This window comes from Corylus avellana, chromosome 4 (genome assembly GCF_965113065.1).
Source record: "Corylus avellana chromosome 4, dhCorAvel1.hap1.2, whole genome shotgun sequence".
NCBI classification, from domain to species: domain Eukaryota; kingdom Viridiplantae; phylum Streptophyta; class Magnoliopsida; order Fagales; family Betulaceae; genus Corylus; species Corylus avellana.
In genome coordinates this window covers 22,076,329-22,093,798 of record NC_142493.1, presented here as the reverse complement: position 1 = coordinate 22,093,798, position 17,470 = coordinate 22,076,329, and the positions used below count along the sequence as shown (strand labels likewise).

Sequence of the window (17,470 nt, the reverse complement as noted above, 5' to 3'; positions counted from 1 at the left end):
ATAATCAATACAGTGGATGAGCTAGGAGAAGATGGGGAGAGCGAACGACCGAGGAGGAATGGGTTTTAGAGATTTATAGTGTTTTAATTTGCCTTTATTGGCCAAGCAAGGGTGGAGATTGACACAGTTTCCTGATTCCTTGGTAGCCTTGATTTTTAAAGACAAATACTATCCGAATGGTAATTTTTTGGATTCATCATTAGGATCCAGACCTTCGTATGCATGGAGGAGCATCTGGAAAGTGGGGGAATTATTGCAAGATGGATTGATGTGGAGGGTGGGAGATGGCCGGTCTATTATGATTTGGGGGGATACATGGTTGAATTCTCCATCAACCAATGCAGTCCAGTCACCTGTAAAAATTCTGGATAGAGGGGCAATTAGGGCTGGGCAAGAACCTGATCTACCTGCAAACCTGCCCAGCCTGGATTTTGAGAGTTTTTTTTGCGGATTCGGGTTGGATAAAATCCAACTTGTGGAGGGCGGGTCGAGGAGGGTTGCGGGTATAGAATTTTTTCCCCGCGGGTGTCACGCCCCCAATTAAGGTGAATAGGGGAAACACGAACTTAAAAGGAAATCGCAACAATTAAGGAATTAATTATTAAATATCATTACATTATTAATACTAAACCAAGGAAGATAGGAAGGCAAAAGTTATATAAAACTAGTATTTTAATATGAACATTTATAAGATCTTGTATACATAAGAGTTGAGAATCCAAAAAAAAAAGGCATTACAAGCCTTGTTAGGAGGCATAACCAAAAATGACCACTATAGGGAGGTTATAGCCTCCTCATGTGCCAAATGTCCTCATATCTACAAAATAACAAAAATTGTGCAGTCTACACAAAAAAAAAAAAAAAAAACAAAACAAAACAAAAGTCTGCACAACAATGGCTTACTGGAAGCCCCATTCTTAAAACTATTATGTATAGCGGCATCTGAAAAAAAAAAAAGTAAAGGGAAAATGGGCGAGTTCGACAACTCAGTAAGTAGCCACAACACCAAGATCCTATAAAACATGCTATGCAGATTTTATGCCATAATCTCAGTTATGCACAAATAATAAAATAATTGACAATTAATACAAGAATAGCAAGTAAGTTATGAGATATGCAAGCACTTCCTTTTACTTTTCTTTCAAAACTATTGTTTTACCCTTTTGACTCGACACCACAAATTTACTGTGAGCGACGCACGTTGGCTTGTACCGAAAGACCTATATGCTCATTATGTCGTCACATGGGAGAGCTACCAGGTTGGGAACTTCCCTAGGTGATGGCCACCTGGTCAGTAGCACACACCCTCTCGTAACCGTCTTTCGGTGTGCTTGCAATGCTACCCTATGCGGTACCGATAATCGTGTCTCGGGTTAAACATTTATAAGCATGAATGCACATATAACATTTCATATGATCTGTAAGCTTATCTGTAACTATATGTTATGCCATGAACTTTGAGAGCTCTTTTCATCCATAATCATTGTCATGCATAACTCATAAAATTGAGATAATTGTAATACAAAAAAATTCTTACACCATGGCATATGATTGAATAAAACTTTGCATTAAAATATAAAAGGAAGTGCAATCATGTAAGTGGATTCTTTATAAAATTCCCAACATTTTTTTAAAAGATTTATAATAAAATTTTGTTGGGGTTTTTGGTGTTGTGTCCCCTTGGATTTGATGTTGGGTTGAGTCAAGTCGTCCTTTCACCTAAATAAATTGCAAAGGAGAACTTAGAGGAGTATATTAAAGTTTTAATCTAAATTTTAAATAAATACTCATATATATATATATATATATGTGTGTGTGTGTGTGTGTGTGTGTGTGTGTGTGTGTGCACGGACCCCATGTGTAAGCACATAAAATCATATCCCAAAAATATTGCATAGGTATGTATATATAGTTCTTATGATATCCAATTTCCAATCCCCAATAATGCTGTGTATGTATATATATACACAAAACAATGCTGCATATATATATTTATATACACACAAAACAATGTTGCACATATATTTATATACACACATAACCTTACATGACTATATATATATATATATATATATATATATATATATATATATATATGTGTGTGTGTGTGTGTGTGGGGGGTGCTAATCATTTATCCTCCAAGTCTTACACATCTAAAAATTTATTTATTTATTTATTATTATTATTATTATTATTATTGGATGTACAAAATCTAATCACAAAAACACTATACTGACTTATGTGAACATATATAAAAAAATCTGTCTAAACAAAATATTGCATATATATAATCTTTATAAAACCTATAGAACTAACATTTTAATAATAAGAGTCATTTTTATAAACTCCTTAAATAACCATCCGCATAAGAATCCTAAAATACCCATAAGAAGCAAATAATAACATATCTTCAATCTCTTTCTAAGAAAACAAAATGATAACAGAGAAAGAAGGCAACAGTTCCTCACCGCTGCTGTGCTAAGAGTGAGATTGCAAGAAAAACTTGAAATAAACCTTCTGCTTGTGTTTCTCTACTATGTGGGCGTGAGGAATAATGGAAGCTTTTGGGGGTATTTATACTATAACCAAGGAGAGTTGAGAGAGAGAGAGAGATATAATAAAAAAAAAATCAAGCTAAAAGACAAGTGTCAAAATGGATATTGGGAAATCCATGCAGAAGGACAAATGTTCAATATGTGGCTTCAAGATACCTGATAGGCATGAGATACAAATGTCAATGCATAGAAGGGATAAAAACATGTTGTTTTGTTCTTTTCTTGGAAACCAAGAAGGCAAAAGGCTTTAATTAATAAAAACTCTCTCTCTTTATTTTTTTTTATTATTTTTTAATTTTTTTTTTTTAAAGGCCTACGTTGAGTTTGTAATAAACAATTTCCTTCTAGATTCTAGGAGACTTTAATTGGCTAAAAACTCTCTAGTCCTATTTTAGTAGATCCTCTTGTATATTCATATAATTTATATAAGTAACTATATACTCCCATGTGCCTATATATATATATATAGCACTTATAAAAACATTTAATATATACCAAAATGCTTTATAACTCTATTTTAAATAAATAAATAAAATCTACAGGATGTCACAGCAGGTACCCGCCCCGCCCCGCATAAGTATAAAATTAAAAAATCCTAACCTTAACTCTCTCTCTATTCTGCCGCCGTCTCTCCCTCTCTTGCTCTCTCTCGTCTCTCTCTCTAGTTTGTTCTCTCGCTCGTTAGCGGCTCTCTCTCCGTCTCTCGTCTGCGCCGCTACTCCACCTCCTCAGACCACGTGCTGCTGTGTCGCTCCCACCTCCACAAACCATGATCCAGGTTTTTTTTCTCTCTCTCTAGACCTCTTTCATGAATGGGAACCAAGAGATCTCTTTTATCATTATCTTAATCTGAATTATTCTTTGGTTTTCTTTTCCATTGTTTATAGGTTTGTTTCTCGGGGTTCTGATGTAGGGTTGTGTTTGTTTTGGAGGAAAAGAAACCTGCAGAAGAGACGAAAATGGAGGAGAAGAAACCAAAGAAACCGACAAAGAAGCTGGCGGAGGAAAAGAAAGGAGAGGAAGCGAAGGATGGAAAAGAACCCAACCTGCCCCGCACCGATAAGGTTCACTTTGCCTAGGTAGCGGGTTGAATTTTCTGAACCCGTAGGTGAGGGTCGGGTAGGGGAAAAGGCCAAAACCCGCCCCACCCAACCCCGCCCCGCCCCGTGCCCACGCTCAGGGGCTAATGTTGCAGCTCTTATTGATATGGATTCTAGATGGTTGAACATCCCTCTGGTTAAGGAGATTTTTAATGAGGAGGAAGCTGAAGAAATTTGTGGAATGGCCATTTGTACAAATTCATGTGCAGACCAATTAGTTTGGGCAGGAAGCAAAAATGGAATTTTCACTGTCAAAAGCGCATATCACTTGGCAAAGGAGCAAATTAGTATGGAGGAAGGAGATAGTTCTAATCCGCAAGCATTGGTGTCTTTATGGAAGAGGATCTGGCAGATTAGAGGTCCAAGGGTGCTTAAGATGTTTATGTGGAAGGCTTGTAGTAATATACTTCCAACAAAGGAGAAGCTCTACAAGCGGAATATTACAACAAACCCTGGCCTCTATGTGTTCACTGTGAGCAAGTGATGGAAACTCTTGGCCATGTTTTGTGGAGTTGTCTAGCAGCAAAGGATGTGTGGTTAGCCTGCAATAAAAAGATCCAGAAATGCACCAACGATGAAACAGATTTTCTGAGTATTCTAGAAAAACTGTTGGACAAGTTGGAGGCTTCGGATATGGAGATGGTTGCATGTGTGGCTCGACAGAAGCAAAGTTCAATTGGAGGCTTTCACCAAAGCTGAGCAAGGTCGACAGAGCCAAAGTCGAATTCCAAATGATCATGGGATGATGGTGTAGCACAAGCCTCCTGAGGGATGTATAAAACTCAATTGGGATGCTGTAATTGACAAGAGGCAAAAGGAGATGGGAGTAAGCATCATAGCCAGAGATCATGAAGGCCAAGTGGTGGCTACGAAGTGTGCTAACAGACCTTTCATTTTGGATCCAGCTTCTGCGGAAGCAACTACGGCATCTTTTTTTTGTCATTGTGATTAGAAGTTTTGATAAACAACTCATTAAATTTTGATGCAAGAGAATGACTGCATTTTCAATGTTGGCAAACATTTCACTGCAGCTACAAAATATGGGATTTCAGTCAACCAGTGCGAAGGGATGAGGAATTTAAATTTCAATATTCATCATGGGGAAGGTAATGATGATGTTTAAGAAGAAATATCTGGCATCATTGCTCAAATGATGTCGGGCAAAGGCTTTCTTCCTTCCATTTTACAAACATTTGTTACCATCAATTTCCTTGCTTCTTTACCAAAAAAAAAAAAAAAAAAAAATCTAGCATCATTGCTGGGTCTTAGCATACACTAAAAGATTATGAACAAAGAGATAAAGACTAGATAATAGCGTAGAAGGAACTTCTAATAAATCCTCAATCTTCCCCATTTTCTTCCTGAAATTTTGTCACATTCTTCAAAAGTCTTAATTTGCGTAAGTGTTACTTTACCTAATTTTCTTTGGGAACCAAACATCTGTTTTTTCAAAAAAAATTCAGCATGGTTTATAGGGAAAGATAATGTAAAAGGATAGGGTTGGGTGTTTTGGGTATTCGCTTCTAGATCTCTTTACATAGCAAGAGTATTAAATAATGTAAACTATTTTAATTTAAAAGGAAGATAAGATTTAACCTTTCTAGCCAGACTTTGAGGTGCAAGAAGTTTGGCTAGATCTATTTTTTCAGTTAAGCATGTATTTTCTTTTTGTTTCTTGTTGCTGTTCTCTTTGTATTCCCTTGTTTTTTCTGTTGTAATCTTTGTACTTGTTGTTGTTGAATGAGAGCAGTTTATTCAAAAAAAAAAAAAAAAGATTTAACCTTATGATTTCAACTATAATACTATATTAAATTACCGCTTAATTAATTTAAAGACTTAAATAAAAATTTAAAATAAGATTTTTTTTTTTTTGTCATTGTGATGAGAAGTTTTGATAAATAACTCCCTAAATTTTGAAAAGTGATTAATCACCCCCTCATAAAAAAAAAAAATTTTAAAAAAAAATTCTATCATTTGTATTAAACAAGGAGCTCGTGAGCTGAATTTAGAGTTGGAAATAAAAGCCCACTTACTATTAGAAAATAGAAAATGGGGGTTGCAAAACCGTTTTCCAACGAAAAGACGTGGCAAAAAGAGGTTAGAAGAATCAAGAAAGAACATTTCTGTTTCTATATGATCCATTTCCTGGCCGTTGGGAATTGAAATTCCCGCTGAGTAGTGGGTATTGAGTATTCTACGCGTTCGAAGTTACTCATCTCCTCCGCCAAAACAATAAACTCCGTAAATGTCGATTCTCCCGCCGGAATTGATCACCGAAATACTTCTGCGATTACCCGTGAAGAGCCTGATACGTTTCCAATGCGTTTCGAAGCCATGGCAGGCACAGATCAATGGCCGAGCTTTCATCAACACTCATCTCGACTTCTCCATTGTGGGCAACATAGAACGCCATCTCATATTCATGGAGCGCGGGCTAGAAATGCCGCGGAATTTCTCAGGAGTGCGCTTCAACGACGACGACCGATTCGAAGAAGCGCTCGTGAACATTCACCAGCCACTACTCGATGCAGGACATTACACCTATATCGTGAACTACTGCAATGGACTGGTTTGCTTCTACAACTATGAGGGAGAGATTGTGATTTGGAACCCATTAATCCGGCGGTACAAGAAGTTGCCCTTTGAGCCGGTGGGATTCACCGACTATGATCTGTCTGGTTCGCCCAACTTGGCCTTCGGACACGACCCAGTTAACGAAGACTATAAGGTGATGAGGGTTGAAGAGTTCTATAGAAAGATTGATGCTAAAAGTGCCATTGAAGTCAAGGTCTATAGTCTGAGAGCGCATTCTTGGAAAAGGGTCGAAGAGGAATGGCCTAAAGAGTATAGTACAGCCGATCCTTGTTCGATGTCCTTAAACGGTGCTTTCTATTGGTTAGTTTATCCTTTTAGTGGGTCCCTGCACCGGCAGACCCTTCTAGCTTTCGATCTAGCCACCGAAAAGTACAAAACGTATACAATTCCGGTTCAATCGGCCGATGATTGGGTACTCGGTTTGGAGGTCTTGAAAGGATGTATATGTGTTTGCCTGAATGTCAATTTGATACTCAACGAAGTTTGGGTGATGAAGGAGTACGAGGTAGTAAGCTCTTGGACTCGTCTTTACACCATTGTGCAAGGCGAAGTCCCTTGGAATTTTGAGTACTGTAAACCTGTGGTGTACTCGAAAGAGGGCAAGAAGGTTCTAATTGAGCAGGATTTGGAGCATCTCTTTTGGTATGACATAGAGGAGAAAAGGGGCACAAGGGTTGAGTTTGGTGGTATGCCTAATTTTTTTGAGACGGCCATTTGTGTGGGAAGCCTTGTTCTTCTCGACGACGGTGATAGAGTGTAAAATTTTTAACTGATTTGAGTGTAATTTTTTGTTTGATTAATTCTTTGGCTTGATATTAAGGACTTAGTTTTCAACTCATATTGGTCTATATATGTTTGTGCCAGGAATAATAATCCATCGGATGGTCCTAATCTGTTGATAGAAGCCATGGAGGAGGAAATGATAAATGAGGAACAAGCTGTTTGATATTAGATTGCAAGGAAAACTGCTTTGGAGCCCATTTTGGTACAACTCATTTTCTTGGGAATTTTATATCATGTAGAATTTCTTTGCTTCAGCATTCCGAGTTATGTCTAATGTCTATCTCTGCTGGAATTCTCTAGACTTACTAAACTATTTTAAGTTCTATGTTGCTCAAATGTTCTATGGAGGCAAAGATTTTCTTTCTCCAAATACAGCTATCCATTTTTTTGTATGCATTTGCTTGCACCTTAAATATTTTTCAGCCTGCATTAGCTTTGATTCTTAAAGTGCAAGTAGGCATTGTATTTGATTGTGTCTTCTTCGTGCCATTGGTTGGGATGCACATTTCTTTCGAAAATATATACAAGGATGTAGAACTTGCTAGCATAGAAGTTGCGAGCAGATTCTGGAGATGGATTCTGATTTTGATTTCATTCGTTAGAAAGTTGTAGGGGTATCAAAAATTATCGGGAAACCGGAACCGGAAAACTAGGAAACCGGGGTCCCGGTTTCAAAAATCGAAAAACCGGGGTACCCCGGTTTTGGTACCTGATTTTTACCGGGAATACCAGAACCGGGTTTCCATTTTATATATATATATATATATATATATATATATATATTTTACACTTAGGTTTAGGTTTAGGGTATTTTAAAAAATTAAATTTTTATTTCTAAGGCCCAAATAGGCAAAAACATTGATTTTTTAGGATTTTTGGACTTTTTTAGGTTTATTTTTTAATTATTTGGAACAATCACAACAAAGCCCCTTTAATTTAGACAAAGAGACTAATAGATTTTTTTTAAAATGGACCAACTTATGAAAAAAAAAAAAAAGGGCTTTTTTTAGGCCTAATACCTAAAATAAGCCAAAAAACCAATTTTTAAAAAAAAACCGGTTACCGGACCGGGTAAAATCGAAGCCGGCCGGTAACCGGGACCCCGGTTAACCGAGGTCCTGGTTCTGGTTTCTCAAAACCAAGAACCGGGGTACCCGGTTCCGGTTCTGGCCAAAAACCGAAAAACCGGACCGGGTTGACACCCCTAGAAAGTTGAGTTAGGATCCAGAAGATGTTTTATGCAATAATGTATAAGTATTTAAAAATATAAAAACAATAAAATAAAAAAATAATATTTAAATAATATGGAGAAAGAATAGACACCGAGACGAGAATGTGATTGAAAAGCCATTAGCTAAAATAATAGACTCAATTCATATGTTACTGTTAGTAACACACTGATATAATAGACTTAGTAGTAGTTAGTATGCTAGTAGAATGTTTATACTAAGAGCATGTTTGTAATTGTGTTAAAGACCTTAAAATGTACTTTTAGTACTTAAAAAGTTGTGTAAAACAAAAAGCTAACATATTGGGTAAAAACTTTTTACTTTAGATCGAGTAAATACATTAACAAATAATTCAAAATAACTCTCAAAATTATTTTTCTTTTATGTCACATCAAAAAAATTTTAAAATAAAAAATACTCTCTAAATAATATCAACAAAGAGCACGTTTTCTTTTATTTATTTACCATTGTGTCGAATATACATTCAACACTAACCATTAGGATGGAAAGACAAATACTCATCTCAATTCTCGAAATTTGAATTAACATGTCAACCTAATAAGTTGAATTAAAAAAAAAAAAAAAAGTTAGTTTTCAACCTACTTTTTATTAATCATTGTTAGTGAAATTTTTGCACAACCATTAAAAATTTAAACGTATATGCATCCAATTATAAAACTACTGTCGAAGGCGACGGCCTCTTTGAGAGAGGAATCAAGCACGCAATTTTATGTTAAACTGATGAGTAATGCTATAAGTCTTCCTAGAGTCATCTCAATTGTGATGTGACTTTTAAAATCACAAATAGATCAAAACTCAACAAATCACATCTCAAATTCAACGGTGATTTTAAAAGCCACATAACATTTGAGATGACTGTAGGAGGACTCTAAGAAGACTTATAGCATTACTCTAAACTGATAGTGAAATATTTGTTTGTTTAACTTAATAAAAATTAAAATTAAAATTTTTTTTAAAAAAAAAAAAATGTCAAAGGCACATGTTTAAGGACACTTGGCAACTCCTTGGACATGTTTGTAGGGATTTGCTAAAAACCAGTTTGTAACAAATTTTTGTCCTCTAGAAATTTCTTGTATATAAACCAACCTCTAAAACTAACATATATCTTTTGCATGTGAGAATTACGCTTTTTTTTTTTTTTTTTAATAGCATATACTTTTCACATGGTTTGAAAGCATGTGATTCTCACATGCTTAAAGAACATGTCACTTTTATAAACTAATTTGGAGAAGTTTTCTACAAACCAGTTTATAGGAAATTTCTTTGTCTTATTTGGGATGAATATAAATTTCATATAAACTAGCCTTTAAAAGATACGTGTCCCTTAATATGTGAAAAACACATATTTTTTTAATAAGACGTGCTTCTCACATGTTTTATAATAGTTTAATGTATAATGTGGCTTCTAGAGGCTAGAAATTTGTGTCCTTTGGTTGAGAAATTATATACAAGACAAACATTTTATGGGTTGGCAACTCAAAAGTGATGTGTTATTTAAGCATGTGAGAAACAACACATGTACTCTTTATATATTAATGGACACATATTACCTTTTTTAAAAGATTAAAATGTAGGAATATATACAAGTAAGAAATTTTCTTCCAAAAAGTCTCTTTCGAAACAATTTACAAATTGAAAAAAAAAAAATTCTTACTCATCCATGTCGAGTCTCTTGCTGGAGTTAATCACTGAAATACTTATTCGATTACCCGTCAAGTCTCTATTACGTTTACGGTGTGTTTCAAAGGCATGGCATGTGCTAATCAACGACCCGATTTTCATCAACATGCATCTCAAGCTCTCCATATATTGCCGCCAACCGAGAACGCACACTCATCGTCCTAGAATGCGATGATGAAGTTAAGCTTCCGCCACCAAATTGCTTCTCAGTGCGCTTTAACGACAATCACCAGTTCGACAGAGCTTTCTTGAAGATTTGCCAGCCACTGAGACATCTAAGAAAGTTCACTCATATCGTGGGCTACTGCAACGGATTGGTTTGCCTCGAGAATTGCCATGAAAGAGAGAATGGGATTTGGAGCTCATTAATCAGACGGTACAAGAATTTGCCGATTGAGCCAATAGAAAGGGGGCAGTAGAATTAAGATTCGTGGTATGCCCAATTGTCTGATTTGGACAGCCTTTTGTGTGGGAAGCCTTGAGGAAGAGGTAAAATTTTAACGGAATTTTTTGTTTGATTAATTCTTTTTCTGTCTCAATATTATGGACTTAGTTTCTAAGTCGCGTTGGTTTATGTTTGTGGCTGAGGGAGAGGGTCTTAATCTGTTGAAGAACAAGTTGTTTGATATATTATACTGTAATATATATTGGAGCCTATTTTGTTATTATTCATTTTCCTCAACCTCAAACATGGTGGGACTAAAAAAAAATTATATATTTTAAAAAATGGTTAAATCACTTTTTGCCACATGTGGTTTAACAACTTTATTTTTTGTCCCCTAGGGTTTAGTTTTTATCTCAGGAAATACCTCGGGTTTACATAAAAACGGAAATGGTACCTCCGTCAAACTTCCGTCCAAAAATTGACGGAAATCCACATCAACGCCCCTAAAATCTTGACATGTGTCCATATACAAAATAAAAAATAAAAAAATAATTTTTTTTTAAAAAAAAATTAAAAAAATAAAAAAATTAAATTAAAATTTCCTATCTTAGGCAGGACAGGAAGTCCTTTTGAAGGCAGTTGTACAGGTGATATCAACATACACAATGAGTGTTTTTATGTTACCAAACACCTTATGTAAAGACATTAACTCTGTCATGTCTAAGTTTTGGTGGGAGCATAAAGATAATCAATCTAAAATGTCGTGGATGAGCTGGGAGAAGATGGGGAGAGCGAAGGATCGAGGATGAGTGGATTTTAGAGATTTATAGTGTTTTAATTTGGCTTTATTGGCCAAGCAAGGGTGGAGATTGACATAGTTTCCAGATTCCTTGGTGGCCTTAATTTTTAAAGAGAAATACTATCCAAATGGTAATTTTTTGGATTCTTCATTAGGATCCAGACCTTCATATGCATGGAGGAGCATCTGGAAAACGGGGGAATTATTGCAAGATGGATTGATGTGGAGGGTGGGAGATGGTCGATCTATTATGATTTGGGGGGATAGATTGTTGAATTCTCCATCACCAATGCAATCTAGTCACTTGTAAAAATTCTGAATAGAGGGGCAAATAGGGCTCGGCAAAAACCCGCCCAACCTGCAAACCCGCCACGCCGCGCCCGAATTTTGAGGATTTTTTTGCAGATTCGGATTGGATAAAATCCAACCCGTGGGGACAAGGCGGGTTGCGGGTATAGAATTTTTTCCCCGTAGGTACCCGCCCACCCCGCATAAGTATAAAATTAAAAAACTCTAACCCTAACTCTCTCTATTCTGCCGCAGTCTCTCCCTCTCTTGCTCTCTCTCATCTCTCTCTGGTCTATTCTCTCTCTCGTTAGTTGCTCTCTCTCCGTCTCTCTTCTGCTTCTCTCTCTCGTCTACACTACTGCTCCACCTCCTCTGACCATTGGCTGCTGCGTCGCTCCCACCTCTACAAACCACGATCCTGATTTTTTTCTCTCTCTCTAGACCTCTTTCATGAATGGGAACCAAGAGATCTCTTTATCATTATCTTAATATGAATTATTCTTTGGTTTTCTTTTCCATTGTTTATAGGTTTGTTTCTCGGGGTTCTGATGTAGGGTTGTGTTTGTTTTGGAGGAAAAGAAACCTGCAGAAGAGACGAAAATGGAGGAGAAGAAACCAATGGAGAAGACAGAAGAGAAACCGACAAAGAAGCCGGCGGAGGAAATGAAAGGAGAGGAAGCAAAGGATGGAAAAGAACCCAGCCTGCCCCGCACAACCCAAACCCGTGCGGATAAGGTTCACTTTGCTTGGGTAGTGGGTTGGATTTTTCGAACCCGTAGGGTGCAGGTTAGGTAGTGGAAAAAGCCGAAACCCACCTCGACCCGTGCCCACCCTTAGGGGCTAATGTTGCGGCTCTTATTGCTACGGATTCTAGATGGTTGAACATCCCTCTGGTTAAGCAGATTTTTAATGAGGAAGCTGAAAAAATTTGTGGAATGGCCATTTGTCCAAATTCATGTGCAGACCAACTAGTTTGGCAGGAAACAAAATTGGAATTTTCACTGTCAAAAGCGCATATCACTTGGCAAAGGAGCAAATTAGTATGGAGGTAGGCGATAGTTCTAATCTGCAAGTATTGGTGTCTTTATGGAAGAGGATCTGGCAAATTAGAGGTCCAAGGGTGGTTGAGATGTTTATGTGGAAGGCTTGTAGTAATATACTTCCAACAAAGGAGAAGCTCTACAAGCAGAATATTACAAGAAACCCTATGTGTTCACTGTGAGCAAGTGATGGAAACTCCTGGCCATGTTTTGTGGAGTTGTCTAGCAGCGAAGGATGTGTGGTTAGCCTGCAATAAAAGATCCAGAAATGCATCAATGATGAAACAGATTTTCTGAGTATTCTAGAAAAACTGTTGGACAAGTTGGAGGCTTCGGATATGGAGATGGTTGCATGTGTGGCTCGACAGAAGCAACAGTTCAATTGGAGGCTTTCACCAAAGCTGAGCAAGGTCAACATAGCCAAAGTCAAATTCCAAATGATCATGGAATGATGGTGTAGCATAAGCCTCCTTATGGATGTATAAAACTCAATTAGGATGCTGCAATTGACAAGAGGCAAAAGAAGATGGGAGTAAGCATCATAGGCAGAGATCATGAAGGCCAAGTGGTAGCTACGAAGTGTGCTAACAGACCTTTCATTTTGGATGCAGCTTCTGCGGAAGCAATTGCGGCATCTTTTTTTTTTTTGTCATTGTGATTAGAAGTTTTGATAAATAACTCATTAAATTTTGAAAAGTACAACAAAAAAACAAATGAATTTATATCATTGCAAAAATTGATAGAAAATCTATTAACATGACATGGATCCGGCTTGCATGCGGTAGTGGAAAATGGTACCATTTTTCATAGTTAAAAACTATGTTTAAAAAGTTAATAATAACAAAATATTAAAACTTGAAAATTATAAAACAAATAATAATTAAAAAGATAGAAATATTAAAAAATATCAAACCTCAGTCATCTTCCACTTTGGCCATTCCTCTTGCGCAGCTACGCTTCCTGCAACTCATCCATAATAGGAGCACGCGGAGCAGCAGCGCCACAGAGGAGGGATGGTGCCTCTCAACCTGTTGTTCTGCAAATAGAGCACGTACAGTGGCCTAAGTCAGACAAGAGAGATCGGAATCTGGCCAGGTTCCCGGAGAAGTTGACGACTTTGAGGCAGTGGAGGCGGGAAAGTCGCCGGGATTTGAGATTGAGAAAGCCAGAGAGGTCGGGATGGCCGGCTACCCCCTTATCCTTTTTAATAGTTTTTGTTTTTTAATATTTTTATTTTTTTAATTATTAATTATTTAATATTTAATAAATTTTATATTAATTTCTAAAAAAATATATTTTTTTATTACCTAAAACAGGGTCGTTTTGGACTACTGCACCATGCCGTAGTTTTTCACTACCGCATGGTAGCGAGTTCCACATGACATATCTATGGCTATGTTTGGCAACAGGCCGGGCCGGCACTGTAGCTGGAACGGCACTGTTCCAGCTACAGTGCCAGAAGCAAAAATTGACTTTTTGCTCAATTTTTGTTTTTAAAAAAAAAAAAAAAAACCAGCCACCCCTTTCTCATCATTTTTTCTTTTTTTTAATATTTTACTTTCAAAAAATAAAAAAAATAAAAATTAAGCAAAAAGTCAATTTTTGCTGCTGGCACTGTAGTTGGAACAGTGCCGTTCCAGCTACAGTGACAGCCCAGCCTCTTGCCAAACATAGCCTATGTTAACATCAACCATAGTGGGACACGCGTCACGAGGAAGCAGTCACAACAATCTTTGAAATCCAATTTTAGCCAATCATTTTCAAGCAATCTGCCACGTGTCACTACCACAAGCAAATAAAACGGGATGACATTTGCCAAGAGAGTCTCTCTCCCACGCACACTTGTTTGCTCTTGGAGCACTGCACAGTTCACACCATGCCTGCCGCCGGAGCAACAGCATTACATTCTTTCCTCTGCTTCTCTCCTCAGAAACCATCATCTTCACCGCCACTAAATTCCCTGCAATCAAACGGCACCTTGGCAGCAAAACCCAAAAGCGTCCTCCAAAACCACCCACTCTACACACCAACCCATGAAAATATCTCCCTCCAAATCAAAGAGAAAATCCTCTGCCTTGAAATCATGGGTGTTGACTCAGGGAAAGCCCTCTCCCAAAACCCTTCTCTACACGAAGCCTCCCTCGAATCCGTCCACTCCATCATCTCCTTCCTCCAATCCAAAGGCATTCGCCAGAAGGACTTGCCCAGAATCTTTGGCATGTGCCCCAAAATTCTCACCTCCAACATCAAAACTGACCTTAACCCAGTTTTCATCTTCCTCTCACAATACCTTGGAGTCCCAGATCATAACTTTAGAAGGGTCATCAACAAATGCCCAAGATTGCTTGCTTGCAGTGTAAGCGACCAGCTGAAACCAGCCTTTTTTTACCTTCAGAGACTTGGATTCAAGGACTTGGAGGAATTGGCTTACCATGATTCTGTCTTGTTGGTTTCGAGTGTAGAGATCACCCTCATTCCCAAGCTGAAGTATTTGGAAAGTTTGGGGCTTTCCAGGGATGAGGCTGTGGGGATGGCTTTAAGGTGCCCGACCCTGTTGACATTCAGCATCGAGAATAATTTTAAGCCAAAGTTTGAGTACTTTGCTGTGGTGATGGAGAGGAAGTTGGAGGAGTTGAAGGAATTCCCTCAGTATTTTGCATTTAGTTTGGAGAAGAGGATAAAGCCTAGGCACGAGAAAGTCTTGCAGAGTGGCGTGGAAGTCCCTTTGCCACTGATGCTCAAGAGCACTGATGAAGAGTTTGCTGGGTTGATAAGACAAGGGGGGTAATGAGTATGATGGGTACACTTTTCTGAACACAACACTGATAGGAAGAGAAGGATTTTTGGCTTGTTTACATGCTTAGAATGTCAAGAACAGGTTCCATGGTATGGTGAGAAGTAATTGAGTTGCAGAAATTCTTGTTAGCTGTCTTGTGAAAATTTGGATTGCCCATTTCATTTTACATTGTTTAATGTACATTGAAGCTACGGTGCTGTATATTGTTTTATCTTCTGTAATAAAATTTCCAGTATCATTTTATAGGTTTTATGATATAGTGGAATAGAAATTTTGGTTCCTGTATTACTAGCTGTAAATAGGCAAGCATTAGTATTTCTTTTCTTGTTTTTTGGAAAGATTGCAATGTGGGCATGGGGAATTTACCTGATAACACCCAATGCTACTGGTAAATCAAATAGACAAGATGACTTGAGAAACCACTACAATACTCAAAGTTCACTACTTTGAAGAAAATCCTTGTGTTCCTTCTTCCTTTCTCATATATGAGTGCTTGTGTGTATGCACAGATGCGTCAGAAGAGACTGTGATTGGTGCTTGTATATATCTAGTGACCACTTATATCGATCTTGATATTGTATGTGGTTATTAGTAGGTTCGGGGTTATTACTTATAAAAAACAATGTAGGTTTTGGGTGATAGAGAATTTTTTCCCTGGGGTTGTTCTGCCTTGGACGGTTTTACACATAAAATCCATAATAAGAGAAGCTCCACAGTTGAGGTAAGGTGTAAAATTTTCTTTTTTGCTTTCCTGGAATGCCAATATGTTTATCAATGTTTATACCTGCATCTTTTACAGAAGAGACATTGATGCCAAATTTTTTCACTGATTCCCTATTCCTGTCCATTTTTTCTCCAACCCCTTTTCAGATTTTCCCCTTATGTTAGCTCAATGGCGAAGTCAAAGTCTTACTCGATCTGCGTGGAGGGGACGTTTTGCACGGGTCCAAATTTTATTCGACAGGAGTAGGTACGCAAAGTGGTCCTACCTTTGAAGAGTTCCTCGTCATAAAAAAAAATAAAAAAAATTCCCCATATGTTAGAAAAGCTATAAAATTGATAGCAATATTGTTCAGTAGTTTCGATGCATTCTACTGTATAGCTATCGTATACATTGGTATTATTATATTTATGCATTTCTGCTTAGTTCGGATATTGCTTGGTTTATCAATACTCAACAGTGTGATAGTTGTCAAACTTCCTTGCCGGGGTTCTGTTGTTTCTCTGTTACATTGTTGAACTTTCATTTATCCCAAGTAATAAATAATGTAGGGCAACTTTGGCTGAAGTGACCTGAAATTTCATCCTAACTACATTCTGAAATTGAATAGCTGCTCAGTCAATCTTGGCATTTTATATGATCATAAGCCTTGACTTGAAATTAATTCGTGTATTCAATTACAGTAAAGGATCGAATATGATAATATCAACCAAAGAAACAGAGCTGAACCTGTACTCACATTAATAGTTTGGTGTATAGAGTTAAAAATAACAAGGTTAAAGGTGAAAACCCCTGGGAGAAGGGGTATACAAAATCCAATGCTTTTAGTATGCAGATGTTGAAGTTTTCAATTTGTTTCTGAAAGGGTAGTTGTAACTTGACGACGGTATAGATCAAGGTAAAGATTTTTAATGTTATGTTGCTTTCCAAATGATGTTACTGCTGTCTGCAGATGATGCTTTCTGGTAGCTAAATCTTCCTTTTTCTTCACTCAGCACAAAGAGAAAGATAAAAGATAAAAGATAAATAGAAGTGCTACATATATTCTCAAGTACTCATTCTTTAACGTGGCAGTAAAAATTATTATTAAATGAAATAACAAATAAAAGTGTGTTACGTGAATAAAGTTTTATACAAAATAATTATTAATATTGGGATATATTAAAATATATGATACACTATGATATTTTATTGTGTGAAAGAAGATTAATATTTAAAAGCAAGTAAAACCTATGTTAGAGAGTGCATATAAACAATACAATAACTAAAATGAAGAATTGCACTCTTTCCTCAATATTTTAATTATTGTTGTTGGAGACCGTAAAACTCTCCTTTTTTTTAAATTTTAATTTTTATTCATACTTAATGAAGAAAGATCATCTTCATCTCAACAGAGATGAGTTGCAAATGGAGAGGAAGGGTCGAATTGACAGTTTTACCCTCGTAAAACTTTCCTTTCCGTTTCCTTTCCTATTCC

The 17,470-nt window shown here is 37.0% G+C and overlaps 2 protein-coding genes across 2 annotated transcripts; both read left to right on the top strand.

The window, feature by feature from the left end:
* Positions 1–5,900: 5,900 nt before the first annotated feature.
* Positions 5,901–7,196, top strand: LOC132178222 (F-box protein CPR1-like). The gene is made up of 2 exons (XM_059590670.2): positions 5,901–7,006; positions 7,115–7,196. Exons 1-2 carry the CDS (start codon positions 5,901–5,903, stop codon positions 7,194–7,196), a joined length of 1,188 nt encoding a protein of 395 aa, XP_059446653.2.
* A 7,122-nt stretch (positions 7,197–14,318) lies between these two features.
* On the top strand, positions 14,319–16,443 carry LOC132177063 (Mitochondrial transcription termination factor family protein). Its single transcript, XM_088515396.1, has one exon. It carries the CDS (start codon positions 14,352–14,354, stop codon positions 15,261–15,263), a length of 912 nt encoding a protein of 303 aa, XP_088371522.1. The 5' UTR covers positions 14,319–14,351; the 3' UTR covers positions 15,264–16,443.
* The last annotated feature ends 1,027 nt before the right edge of the window (positions 16,444–17,470 follow it).

What these genes read in the sequence shown, in the direction of transcription:
- LOC132177063 (XM_088515396.1), top strand. Translation starts at nt 14,352, where the DNA reads ATGCCTGCCGCCGGAGCAACAGCATTACATTCTTTCCTCTGCTTCTCT.
- LOC132178222 (XM_059590670.2), top strand. Translation starts at nt 5,901, where the DNA reads ATGTCGATTCTCCCGCCGGAATTGATCACCGAAATACTTCTGCGATTA. An exon ending in CTCGACGACGGTGATAGAGT is followed by an intron (nt 7,007 to 7,114) that starts GTAAAATTTTTA and finishes TGTTTGTGCCAG; the next exon opens with GAATAATAATCCATCGGATG.